Genomic DNA, 14,992 nt, shown 5'->3' on the forward strand with positions numbered 1-14,992 from the left:
TTTATTTTGAATATGAAGTCAAGTAAAACTAGAATGTCCAACAATAGTTTGTATACTGATACGACTGCTTAATTCGAAAACAATAAGTCTCGGCCATACAAGTCTAAACTGGACGGAAACGTTAAGCTGGATATTTTTTCATTTTCATCGCAAATGCAAATTAACTACTTCCAACTGATAAGCTGCACGAGTTCAATATAGTCCTTAGCCTGTTATCGTGTTTAAGAGGGAACAATAAGAAGGTTTTCGTAAAAACTGACCATAGGTCTGTGGTTTGTTCTTCTGTACTCTGGATTCCCTGCCACCAAAATCAGGTTAATTTTAAGAAGAACAAAGCCATAAGTAAGACTCAATTTCACCTAAAGACATTGATTCTATATAAATATATGTTGTGTTTTTGTTTTACATTGAAATAATTATTTTTTATTTGTTTTCATGTTAAAATCCAACTTTCTTATTGGCAGCTACTTCATATACTAGAAGACCAAATCCGAGAATGGCGCGAAAATACGACGTTATCATGACGTCACAATAGAGGCGTCGATTTGCGTATTGATTTGGAAAAAAATCCATTGGAAAGTCAATGAAATCATACGTTTAAACGTGTTTTATGTTATCAAGTGGTCTGAACAATCAATTATAAGCATTGATGCCACTCTTTTTTAACGTCATCGGGTTAGGAAATACATTTTGTTTGTAAACACAGTTTGCGAACAAAACTTCTTTCATTCCCTGCTTAAATAGAGAAAAGATAAAACAGTACGATATAGTGATTTGTATTTTTTACGGAAATGTCCACGCCAGTATTACATCAGCCATTTTACTAGAAGAACGACTTGCATCTATGCCATGGTGTTGTTATTACGATGATCTAGAAACAATCATTCATTTAAAAAAATATTGCATAATTTTTTATCGAATTTGTGCAACAATCACCTGTTTTAGATAACACCAGTCGTCTTACTTTTATTCCAGGCTTATTTTGTTTTAGACTATAACGTACGAGAATGTAATGTTCTTCTTTTTTTGGAACACATGGTTCTTATTGATTAATATGACCTCAGCAAGTTTGCACTCTTCTGCATCATCAAAACATAATTTAATAGTCCAGTAAGGACATGCCAGGTTTAGATCGTAGATGGATGCCAGTGTACCAGGTAAAAACATCCCACCAACTGCCCCACATGCATAAAAATGTTCTTCTTCTTGTGGAACACCTGATTATTATTAATTGATATTACTGAATACTACATAATAATTGATACTTCGTCTTTTTCCGGAATACAATACTTCAGCTGCTTTCGGAATGCTTTGTCGTTGATACATCGATTGGGATCAATGCAAAGATTGTTTAATTACTATGCAAATGTAATTGTCTCTTTGAACACATGAAAGCCACACTGAGGAGTAAACAATATGTACTTAGACAGATAAATGCAGGTGTTGTTATTTATGTTTTAAGGACTCTTGCACCTTATATATTAATGTGACTTTGGGTTTAGGATGAGCAAATAGAGATTAATCATTTGTTCAATGGCTTCACGTTTAATTAAATTAAGTATGATGATGTCATGTGTTTAGATGAAGCGTCATCAAAATGACATCAATCATTAAAACATCAAAACAATACTTTTACTTAAACAATGTCAATTTAAAACCACGAGCACCTGGGTCCTAAATTATGAGTGTGTTTTCAGCGCTAATGGGGGTAGATATATACTCACAAGACACATAAGTTGTTGGGCAAGATATAAAATCTTTAGGTATGGCGGAAAATATAATTTATACAATGCTATAAAATATGTAATGCTATTCATCATTGGGTTTGTCCGTCTGTTAACCATTTGACAAAATTGATATGTATGCCAACCTTCCAAACAGAGCATACCCAACTGTGAATATAGTTATCTGCTGCTACAAAGGAAATGCAATATATTCACCTTTGTCAAGGTATCCGCTCTTTCAACTTGACAAATTGTTCTGCTTCTTTGAAGTTGTAAAATTATATAATCATTTAACATCTTCCGCGAACATCGTGTGTTAGGTATATGCATCACAATAGCAGAACATCATCAGTCAACCCACCTGTTGCACGTCAAAGCGGCTATCATATCAAATAGGCACAACCAATTTCCACATCTAATTGCCAAAGTGTATCCATCAATTTAACATTACACGCATTAGCATATAAGTATTAATATTATTTTATTTCCATCTCAAAGGTGGTTATTTAGAACGTCTCCAAAACATTGTTTTATATTTTGGTAGATTAAAGAAATACACTTTGAATTACTGCAAACCACTTTATATTCGCAAGATACAAATTTTCGCGTGAGTGAGTTTGAACGGAAATTCCAATGCTTCGCGAATAATTATATAAATACATGTGTGTGGATGCTTGACTGGCATGATCGCTAATTTATGCGTTAAAAAAACCCATAGACATTAAATATTGTATAAGCAAAAATAAAGCGGTTTTAGTACTTAAATTCATTGGCGTCGAACGATTATATACCTTATTTGTTTCTCATTTTGGACCCATGTTGATATGTTGCTCTCGTGCTGTCGATTGTTTAATTATTAGGTCGGGAATCCACTGTTTATGACGTCATTCACCTGATGCTCCGGTAAATGTATGCTCTCATTTTACAGTAATCAGGACACTGGAGTATTTCGTTACCTTGTATGTAACCATTAGTACCACACAAATGTATTGTCATTCTTTAGATGTGATGTCCACGCCGTGACATGTAGGTATAATAACTGATAATTCAAGTTTGATAACAGGAAAATCTGTAACACAAAATTATTTCAATGTCGTTGATATTTTTCTGTTAACCATAAAATGCAGATACCCTTTTCTGTTTTAACATCAAACTGTCATTGTTCGATATTATCTATTGTTTCATAATGATAACATTGTCACTCAAACGTCACGTGAAAGGCTAGATATCAAACGTAAATCAGGGATACATATGTATCAGTATATAGACAGCTGTCAACGGGAACAAACAAAACAAAACTCATACAATGCTTTACATTGGATAGATTTTTTATTCATCGATAACTACATCAAGAGCAGGATTCAATGAAAAGTAATGAAATACATGATAGTCACCACTGAAAATGAACTCTTCTATTGTATTTAAAGTTGTATTCAAAAGAAAATTAACAAGAGTTAATTCAAACCTTACAGTTTTTTGCTGATGAAACGTACCCATACCTACGTTGAACTTCCTGCTTTAATATACATTGTACATGTTGTATAAGTGTAACAAACAAGTGGTGCCCAGGCTAGTAACTAAAATTTAGTATACGAAAGAATAATACTAAAGTTTAAAGAAAGTTTAAAAAAGGGAAATTATTGTCATATTTTCATCTTTAATCAGGAAATTCACTTAATTTCATGTCAATACTTTAATAAAAAAACGAATTTACAACTGATCATTCGGTTATTCCTTTTAAGATAAAGCAGCATAAGTAAGAACTTTTCTATTGTTTGGAAAACTATCAAAATCACTGACATTTTTCAGCATTTCGTATTAATGAGTATCACGTGACCAAACTCAACTAATTAAGAAAGGCATAATCATTCGGAGTGGAACGGTGGTAATCCAGTTTGTAATGGAGTGATGGAATGGGGTGATCAAATAACTTCATTTCATTTGCAAACACAGTCTTACTTTAATGTGAAAAGATCAAAATGTGAAACACTAAAATGTGAAACATAGGGTTTACAAGGACAAAAAAACATTGCACTATGTGATTGGGACTTTTGGACTCCTGTAACCAAGGTAGCTGTTACCAGGGAAATTTGTATATATATACAAAACATACAACAGTGCTGACAGACGGACATACAACATCATCACAACAACACCTGCTCTCTACGATATCTCAACTTAACGATAAATAAATAGGATTTACAAAAGGAAACGATTTATTCGTTTCCAAAAGTATAACTCTAAATGTATATATAATAATTTCTCATTTATCATAAATTTGTGACGTTCATCACGTAATTTAACAAAATACACATGTATTCATGTGATAAGGTTACAGTTATACCACTGTGTGTGTCTTCATGAACAGAATAAATAACTAGTAGGAACACAATGTCTCTTGTCAATATACTTGCTTCTTATTCAATAAGACAATTATAAAGTCATTGTCTCCATAAAGAGTCCGGCCACTAGTGAGAAGCTAGTCCGTGAACAGTATTCATGTATGACTGACCCATTCTAAAGGTGTTCACAGATCAATGAAGGAAGGATTTCCTTGATATGCAAATACTACTGAAGAGCTCCAAAATGCACATTAGCTGCCCTTCCAGTGGTAGACCGTTATTGAGACACAAACGTAGAAATAATCCTCCTACTCGACGACGGAGATTTGTTCCTGAAAACTACGATAGCTTTATCTTGTCTATAAGAAAATAATGAGCCTGTCACACAGATTGTGTTTTTTTTTATAAATAAATGTTTGTAACAATCACTGTACACACACATTGTCAATCTTGGAATGACGTTGGTTAAAGGTAAAAAATGTTTACGTATATATATTTATCAAAACGGATGTGACGTCATCACCATGCTTCCGCCATTTCCTGTGGGGGATGAGACAGTGAGGTAAAGGAGTTAGCTAGGGACCTTGGTGGGCCCCCGGGTCCGAATGGGCTTTCGTGACTGTGAAGTACCAGCGAATCCGGAGATCCTGATGCCGGCATCATGTCATTTGGCATAAACTGACTATCTGGAACCATATTTCCTGAAACGGCAAAATGATGAGATTAAAATAATTACTCACAAGTAAGAATGAATTGGAACGACAAAGATATTGTTTAAAATACCGCATGAATAAGAACTGATTAAAATAGCTGCTTAACGATATTAATAAATATGATCAAAATAACAAAAGCTTTAGAAAACCATAACTTGCAAGCTACAATCGATACGATGTTTTATCATTTCATATTTATGCGAGACCATTGAAAATATATGACCCTACTCGTATATTTCTTGTGTCACATTTACACACACTTCCACACAAACACAGAAAAAATATTCAACAAAAGAAAACAGTAAATTAAAAATAGAACAAGTCAACGAAAGCAATGATTCTTACGTTCAAATTAATTGAATTAATATTAATAACTTAGTGTACAAAATGAGAATATCAATACTAAAATAATTTTTAATTTAAATCGTTTATAAACCATTTATAGAATATATCAAGATTTTACTTTGAGGTGTGTTCATTTAAATTCAGCTTGTAGTAAGCAAACATGTATTTGTCTGACATACCGGAAACTTTTATTGATTTGTGTCAGATTCAAATTTCATACACAAACACGGGACAATGCGAGTGTAACATCTCCGTATACGTGAACATATTTCCCTTCCTCTTTTTATGAACTACAGTAATGTGTCCGATACTTCCTCGCTTCATTTATCGGCCGTCAACACTATTTCACGTGCATAAATAACCGGGTACAATGGACCACGTGTCGCCTCTTAGGTTCGAGTGAATTAATGTTACACATCTGCTAACACTACATCATACACTAAGATATCGACCAATCGAATAGGGTGAACGACACTGGGTCGTTATACGTAGATCCACATAAAGCATGGAAATCAAATAAATATTTCTAATGTTTACGTATTGCTACTTCGTAATTATTAAAATGTGCTATACTATGGATCCAACCCTGTTTTAAACATGCTTTATAAACATACAAGATGTAAATATAAAAAAGAAAATAACTTGTATGTATTATTTTTCATACTTCATAAAGTTTACATGCATTATTTTAAAATATGTTTTAATTTATTGAACACAATATTAAATATGCATGTAGTAGATTTTACTTATAGTTATAATGTTATATTTATTTTAATTTTAACAAAATCGTTCCTGGAGTTATAACTTAACATTGCCTAGATTTAGTTTTAAAAATGTAATATTTAATGGGTAAGATTGTGTAAAACTTTTTTACAGACTGCACATCGAAAATATGAAGAATTTGTTTATCATTTTAGATTCGGATATTGTTTTAAACTTGCATATATTTAATCCCTAAATTCCCTTCTTTGGCCTCAATTCCAATTTCAAAGACGCGATCGGGCTTCAGTCGCCCTATAACTGGAGAATTTAACGAGATTCTGTAAGATCTCGTGATAGTTGTAAAAGGAAATAGGACAAACCTCGGGAGAAAATAATGTTTCCCGATCAATAAGCTTCTCTCTTATCATACAAAACAGACCAGCCCACAGAATCTTTCTGAGCAGACGACAGCCAAACGCGAGCACCGAAATCAAATTTCCTAATTTAGCTTAAATAAACAGGTCGTTGGCGAATCACACACGAATGTAAATTAAACGACGTTTTTTCAATGTTTTCGGGAAACAGCATATAATTCTACGCTTCGTTAGGCATTTTAATTTTAAGTGACTACCTGTTTCTCGTATAGAATATCTTTGTACCTCTATACGAGTCTTTATACTTTAAAATGGCTACTAAAGTACACAAATAACACTGATTATGAATACAAGTATCCAAATCTAAGCTAATTGTTATTATGTCTTTTGGTATATTTTGGCAGAACCATATATTATGTATATGTTTCTGATCTTAAATTGTCAGGTCTTCCATGGTAATAGTCATTGTCAGATATTTCAGTGATCAATAAAATATATGGCGTTTTAAGGTAAAAAAATTAAATGTCATACAATGTAGTATTTAGTTTATGTTCCTTTCAATATACACATTTTTATACGTAACTAACGTAAAAAATGCTCGTTTAATTTATATGTTATCCAATAATCTAAAAAAGTGTTTTTCTTTTACTTCTGATAGCTTTCCTATCAAACATCCCGTTTCACATATACTTATGATGATTAACAATATAATATTCTTACTAGGCATTTGGTTATATTAAAGGTCGATTCATTTGATGGCAAATTGTATGGAAACGTGTAGATGTTTAACCTCCGTATCGATATAACTCGGCATCACTTACTGTAGGGGTTCGCCTGTTTGTACTTTGGGGAAAATAACTAATAGGGGATAAAAAGGACAGAAAAAACATATGCTTTATTGTGGCAAATCAGTAATAATTAATCACACACTCATAATTAACTAGTTATAACTACACGTGCTTTTGTCACGGCCAACTGCGCCCATTTAGTGAAGTTCACGGAAGTATGAACGACGTTGTTATCATTAACGCTCCCTCACATGGAATTAAAAACTGGCTAATTCCCAGGTCACATTGTTTTGTTTTCTGTCTAACAAATCGTGACAAAATACGGTCATTTTATTAGTAAACATCGTTTCTGCTGATGAATGATTGAAACATATTAACAATATGAGCAGTGGTCCGGAATAGGCCATCAATAAAACAACACTATATCAAATGAGTAACTACAAAGAAGTTTCAGTTCACGGTTCAGTGAATTTACACTATATCTTATACTGTTAGGGAAGGTTAGGTTATTTTCATCGCTTGTGCATTATCAATACTGCATATCAAACGTTTTTGTAAAAATCACAATCAGCAGGATTTACAAATAATGTAAAACACTACGTTTGACATTGTTACCAAAGTCTTTCATTCAGCACAAGAATTACTGGACGATTCAAAACCAAGAAAAAAAGCTACTGATGTAGAATTATATATAACCTTACAATTAATGAAAGTGTTTTGGTGTGGACGATGGCAATGCCAGGCGGCGTTTTTCATCGACAATAACGGTATCCGCAATAATGTGGTCGCCTATCGGCTGGTACTCAACATTAAACAAGTGAAGCATACTAGTTCTATTTTACTGTATATCTGGCAAGCGTGCCATACTAATTTTTTTTAATTATTTATCATGTCGTTTATTTACACTAAAATCATTAATTGGTGTCTATTTTATTAGAAATGACATCATTCGATAACATATCAGAGCTATAAGCTATATCTATAAGAACATTTTCTTATTCCTAGTATTTTTTAAATGTTGAAAACTAACAATTTAGGATATAATGGCGTCTTATTTTAGAACTCAATCTTTCCTTTGAACAATCAGAAAAAATCAAATAGTTACACTGCGTGCAATCATCTTAACTGGACAGAATACACACCCATTCATAATATAATTATTTTAGTTATTATGATGTTTTGATGTTTCGTGATATTCATAAAAAATATGTCTATTCATCTCAATATTCGGAAACCAATTAAACGCACGCTGAAATTAACACAATACCCCTATCAAAACACATGCACTCACTGCAGAAAAAAATCAGTAATTTCCACAAATCTCTCAAATCACTATTAGTTTCAGTGCATCTTTATAAACTCCTATCAAAACTTGTTTTTCGCTACCATACATTTCACCTGAGAGGTTTTGAAAGCTATGTACTAACCATTATGATGTAAAGGCTGTTCCAGGTTAAGAGGCGGAGTACCACGTGACGAGGGTGGCAGGAAGTTAAGGTTACCAGGACCGCCTGGTTCACCTTGACCGGGGAAAAAGTCTCCGTAACCTTGGTAACCGGCGTAAAAATCCTGTCCGTTATCTGCAAAAATGTAAAAGGGATTGCATATAAAGTTTTATTTGACCATCGTCAGACAATTAAACAATATGAACGCATATAAATAATTTAAATCAAACAATTTAAATATAGACAAAAAAATAATATCAGAAACAAAATCCAATATAAAGTGAGAGTTTCAATCAGGGAGAATGTATAGCTTCAATCAAGTAATATATAGACAGACGTAATATAATCTTTTAAATTTCTTACATCGTTTATATATATATATATTTCCCTTTAATCGCTTTCGTCAAGTGTATCTCATTTTCCACTCATCCTCACTATTCATACATAACAATATTTGCTGTTCAAAATTAACTTTCACTCGATCCAGTGACGATTTTTTTATATTCGATTTTCCCTATTATATTCAGTTATCACAGTTTTGCACTGAACCCATCTAACAATAACTTGCCATTTTTGTTTCGCTTTGATACATGATTATAGAAGTGTTAGATCAACGCGATTATGGTTATGTTATCATAATTTTCCATCATCGCGGAGTGATATTCAAAGGAACGGCAAAGCAGTGATGCGGGCGCGATAACTTCCGGAAGGTTAATCTCTCATCGGCCCCGCCCTATCTTATCACGGTTGTCGGGCTGGTGACGATCTGTGTCTATATATAAATATGATGACGGCTGTCGAGGGCTGGAAAGGGAAGGGGGGTTAAACATGCATGACTACAAACAACGTATATCAGATGAAACCAGGACGAACGATTGCTGGTCATAATGGATGCTTGGTTGGTCCTGGTGATTGAGATGTGTCAAAATGGTTATTCTGTTCAGACGTGCTCTAGTCGAAGTACAAAAGTACGGGAGCCGATGTCCATTTCATTACATATATCTGTAGATAACAATAGACTGTCAAATAGCAAAAGTCAGAGGTTTCTACTAATGGTTCTATAGGTCTAGTAAGTTTTGCGTATTGTTTGATCTATTCAATCATAAGACAACGCACGCTTTTAAGCGCTGAATCTTTCCTAAATTAAACATAATCCACTTCAATATCAACCCAGATCTGACTTTACTAGCGAAAAATGTGCATGTTGTTTGCTCCAGGGAACATTAAGAATGCTATATGTTACGCTTTAAATATTCTGTTGATGAAGACATACACCAGGTGAAATTGACACGATGTTACATTTCATTGTAAATGCTTGTTTGTTTCTATTTAGAAATCCAAAAAGCTATGTTATAAAAGTTATTTCACATGTCTACATCATTTGTCATTGGTCTTACTGAAAATGTCATTCCGAGATTCTATAGAAAATCTCCCGTGCTAAAACTGTTAGAATGATAAAGAAAAAAAAATCACTAAAATTCATTTTTAAGCATAGTTTTTTTCCTATCATTATTCGTTAATGTCGTGGTCAGGTTTCTTACAGTGACATCTTTAATCACACATAATGTATTTAATTTTGGTCTTCGCTATATCTGATATGTCGCTTGGGATATGATTTTTTTATACATATAACCTCCCTCAGCATGGTCTTCACGGTAAGACTAGACGGTTATAAAATTGACAACCTGTTCGAGTCTGTCAGCACCTGTTGTTGGCAGTGAGGAGAGGAGTCGAGTTTTACTTGTGGGTACGGCCACCACGTGTCATTTATCACTGTCTGTCCGTATACAAGGAGTGTATACAAACCGGATCGGACCCGAGCAGGAAGGATCCGGACACGAAAGTTTGGCATTCTTTTATACGCTCTCAGATGAGCCAGTTGTGCTTCCGTCTACATACGATTCGATTGTTTAAGGGTATTAGGTTTCCAACAGCGAATGAAGATAAATTTTAAGAGTTTAAAAAAATGAAAGGTTCGATCTCCGGTTACGTGTCCACAGGTGGTAAAAATAAGCATGCCCGTGAAAAGTAATACACTCTGTCAGGGCTAAAGGTCAATGCATACTGGGTTATGGAATACAGAAAATACACACGTTTCTCTGTACACTTGGTATGACAAGCGCGATACATTCAAGTATTCACCCATATATTGCATTATTGAAGGATGTACACCGTTGTATCAGTCTCCAACTTTCTGAGTTATCTAGCGCAAATTACAGTCAAATGAATATGTCATAATGTAAGACGGATATTGCATTCTGAATTGGGCCTTTAATCCGGAGCAAAATATATGATGGTTAGTATGTATGAATAACGTTCAATAACGTGTTTCATTTTATATTCATATTACTTAAACCAATACCTAAAACCTAAATATATATAGAGAAAAATATATCTTTTATGTATTTTAATTCGATCAATTGATAAGATTAACATGTATGTTTTCTTGTTTTACCATAGGAAATATTATAACTGCTTGATTATATTGAATGGCAGAAAGTCATGAAAATGAAAACAGATAGAAGAGCGGAGTAGATAGTCAAATGACATTGAGTCCAAGAAGTAAATATGTTTATTCTAACAGTCAAGGAACAATAGATAAAATGAAAACAACAATTAACTTTTCATTTAATATACAAAAACAAAGTCTTTTATATTCTCCAACAGATAAATCAATAAAATAGCTGGTATGCTAATCATTTATTGTCAGTCGTGTAAAACGTTTTACAATACACCTATTTAAGTACGTCATAAAAACAAGCGTCACGTGCGGTGACGACTATTTACGTTTAACGGTCCAATGGCGCATGAATCTTTAAAGCGAATCCACAATGGTATAATCCGGGTACTTGACTATCGGCGAGTTTGATGAGGGCTTTGGGAACATGCATGTGCGTGCTTTATTTTCTCTGTGTGTTTTGTTCAAAGCGATTATGTCGCGTTATTTTTTCAAACTGATAGTTATCTAATCAGAATGCTATAAAGGATTCATGACCCTAGCATTGAGTTGTGTCATAAACTAGAGGACGCTTCATGCTTCCAAAAGCTTTCTGCTTCAGGACGACATTGGCGATGTCATTAAAGACGGCAAAGGCCGAATCATCGTGTAAAGCACTGTACCATGTGTTCTTAAAAGAAGTTATTTCATGTTATGTACAAGGCCAACAAAAAACTAAATGTTTCTCAGTTCCCGGTGAATAAATGGTTTCATCACCAAAATTAACTTTACAAAACACAAAAATAAGCATATCACTCCATGGTTTGAATGGTGCTTAAACAAAAAAGGTATCCTAAAAAATTAAACAGTTTAACAGGAAACATTTTTTGAAATAGAAGCATTTACAAGCAATCGAAACATAATGAAATACAAATATATGCAGAAACGAATGCTGAGAGGACATGCAATGACTACAAAATGAAGTATTGACTTTATAATTCTAGAAACAAACCACGATCGTAAGAGCAGGCTGTGATAGCAGAAGATAAAAATATCAAGCAAAACAAATGGCAGATCTGATGAACCTACAAACAGAACATGTCAGGATTACAAACTGACGTCACAGAAAGGCCAAGGGCACGTGGAATGAATACGGAATCAGGGGCGACAACCGATAATATGAATAGGGGGACGAGCGAAGTCTGCAGGGAAGAGGGGATGAATGCAACATTAGACGCACAAATCCCCGTATACAGACGCTAGAGATGCCATACCCCTGGGACCAGAGAAATCTGCCAGGGCAGGATTAGGGACATTAAAATTCATAGGCAAACTAATCCCTCGTAATCCTTGCTACTGCAGGGTCCTGGCTGAGCCCAATGAGATAGGGAATACGTGATATAAAATCGTTAAAACAGGCACAAAATGTTTTCTTCTAGACTCGATGGAATCCGAAATTATTCATCTCTTTTTAAAACTCGGCATTGTCTTCCTTTTCACGTCTCGCATCCATGGGATCCCCGCTGGTCGTGGTCCTAAGTGGCCTAGGCGGAACTCGGCCGTGTGACAAATATAACAGGAGAAAAAATTTTATGTAGAGAAATTTTGTATCCGGCTACGCTTTTAACAGCAGGAATATATCTGTATAGCTAGAAGAGTAGTATACTGATTAAACCTGTCATTTAATTTAAATCATTTAGTCTCATATGCGATAATATCATTAAACTCTCATTCTGTTGCTTCTGTGTCTTGCCATGAACGCGGAATTACCGATAACTATTTGTAACATTGCTATCTGTTGATGCGTGTAGCTGTGGAAAGGAATGTGAGACAACTAAACACTAAAGGTCCCAAAGTCTATATAGAAATATACATGTGCACTGACTTATTGTATCAATAATGACTGAGGAATCATCAGGCTACGTGTGTATTACAGGTAAACTTAAAGTCCCAGCATCTGAACCTAATGAATCATATCAAAGAACGTTGATAGTGATCTGAATGTTTAAAATAATGTTAGAACAGTGTGGTCACGCGAATCATGGGTTGATATTGACGGGCGAACTTGCTATAGTGCTGGCAGCAAGACTAGGCGACGAACCCTAGATATGAATATATTAGATAAGATTGAGAAAAAAAACATGGTAGGAGAACAAAGTCGTAAATCTGTTTAGTTTAACTGACCGGTCGAATGAGAGAAATAGTAAGATACAAATGTATCTTTATTGAAGTGGCCACAGACATACAAAAAGTCGAAAAATCAATGTAATTAAACGTGTAACATAGATTTAATGTGGTGTATATCGTTTTAATAGTGTCAATGTCAATATCTACCTGAAAAATATCCGAATCCAGGACCTCCCATCATTTCCGTCTCATCCAGTTCACTCGGTGACATTCCCGTCCGGAGCGCGCGCATTCGACGTGGGTTCCGGAAAAAATGGCGTCTGGCACCAAGAGCACTTAACTGTTTCATTCTTCGTTCTTTTGACCTTCTATTCTGAAACCATACCTGGAAATTGACAAAGGAAAACTGTATTTATTACAATAGATATTTTAGACTTTATTAATATATTAATCTCCTATCAATATTCTGAAATAAAAATGCCGAGACAATTCAACGTAGACATTGGTGAATAGAATCTAAAATCTACGAACGTTCAATCTGCGCAACCTTACAGTATATACATAATAAAACACAGTGTTACAGCGGTTTCATTTGTCAGCACTCAATTAATGGTCTTAAAATTATCCAATATCCGCATGTAGAAGATGTAATTGTTCATTACGTAGTGAGTAAAATTAGTATTAGATGGAGACAGACGATACCACAGTCCTTGTGTAGCTGTTGATGTATTACTACCTAGACAAATTATCCCCTCGTGTATGTGATATCCTCTAAATAACTGCCAATTACTGTTTCATAGTTCATTAATGCGATCGTTTAATTATAAGTAACGCAATAGTGCTGATGTCAACAAGCACGCGCTGTAAACTGCTGCTACAGTAATCGTAATGGGAGCAAGGTTATATGAATAAATTTTCAAACAATTACAAATATTAATAAATATTATATTTTACATATGTTTAAATAAATAAAGTTTCGTCCTTTTTATTGCATTATTGATTGTTCGAAAATGCCATAAAACTTTATGCAAGTTTAACTGCAATCAATTACATACAACGAAGACAAATTCTATATAAATATGCTCCTATAACAACTAATTTATTGATTCAAAATAAACAAGGATAATCAGCTTGGGCAATCCTTAATGAGAGAATACAATTAATACAGCATTTGTAAAACACGTTTATGAAAATGATATCATCAACGCATTAAATATTACTAAACGTTTGATACAGGTCCTCTTATAAAGTCAGGAAAAAGTAGGGCGCATATCTATATTGTGCTAATGATATTTAATTCATCTCGCTGAAACAAATTAAGGCCAAACCCAGCTCGTGTAAATAGATTAAAAAATCAAATATCGTTCCATTTGAAATTTTGAAAAAAATATCTTGAAAACACTACCCAGGCAAATCAACCATCCCACAAGCCTCATTAACGCTTCAAACCCTACAAGTCATATTTCAGACTTAATGCATTGCACTTTGATCAAATCCTGGAAAAAAAATCTCAAACGTCGACTGATAAGCCTAGAGTTGGCTGTAGGTAAATTGGCATTAGCGCTATAATGGCTACGTATTATTAAAATCGGTAAAATACACCTGAAATGTGTCCTATGAAAGGAGAAGCATGGCTGTGGGCAAATCGTTTTCCTACAGTTCTAATGTAGATGTGACCAATGTTAAAACCAACGATGATGGATTCATTCTAAATTGGTTTCAACGTCAGGTGTACTTTTAAGTTACAAAAAGTGTAATTATGATTTTACATATTGTATGCTTCAAAAGTACATATGTTAACAGAGACAGCCAATCGACGATGACACGTAGACGCATGCGCGATTGAAGTGGAACGGGTGACAAGACGTCCTTACGTTCTAGTGCACGTGCATAAAGACAAGGACGACCAACGTATGCTTGAGTGGCAACAGGTCTAAAATATATAGGTAGGCATTTCTGGTCCTTCTCCAGAATTTACAAGAGGAAAATGTTCCA

The 14,992-nt window shown here is 34.2% G+C and overlaps 1 protein-coding gene across 1 annotated transcript in view; it reads right to left on the reverse strand.

The window, feature by feature from the left end:
- Positions 1 to 3,034: 3,034 nt before the first annotated feature.
- LOC138332364 (LIM/homeobox protein Lhx1-like) overlaps positions 3,035 to 14,992 on the reverse strand; it is a 46,703-nt gene continuing 34,745 nt past the window's right edge. The window contains exons 4-6 of the mRNA XM_069280444.1: positions 13,205 to 13,382; positions 8,416 to 8,568; positions 3,035 to 4,767 (exon numbers count right to left, since the gene is read on the reverse strand). Of these exons, the coding sequence (XP_069136545.1) occupies positions 4,586 to 4,767; positions 8,416 to 8,568; positions 13,205 to 13,382 (513 nt within the window). The 3' untranslated portion in view covers positions 3,035 to 4,585. The remainder of the gene's footprint in view (positions 4,768 to 8,415; positions 8,569 to 13,204; positions 13,383 to 14,992) is intronic.

This window comes from Argopecten irradians, chromosome 9 (assembly GCF_041381155.1).
Source record: "Argopecten irradians isolate NY chromosome 9, Ai_NY, whole genome shotgun sequence".
NCBI lineage: Eukaryota > Metazoa > Mollusca > Bivalvia > Pectinida > Pectinidae > Argopecten > Argopecten irradians.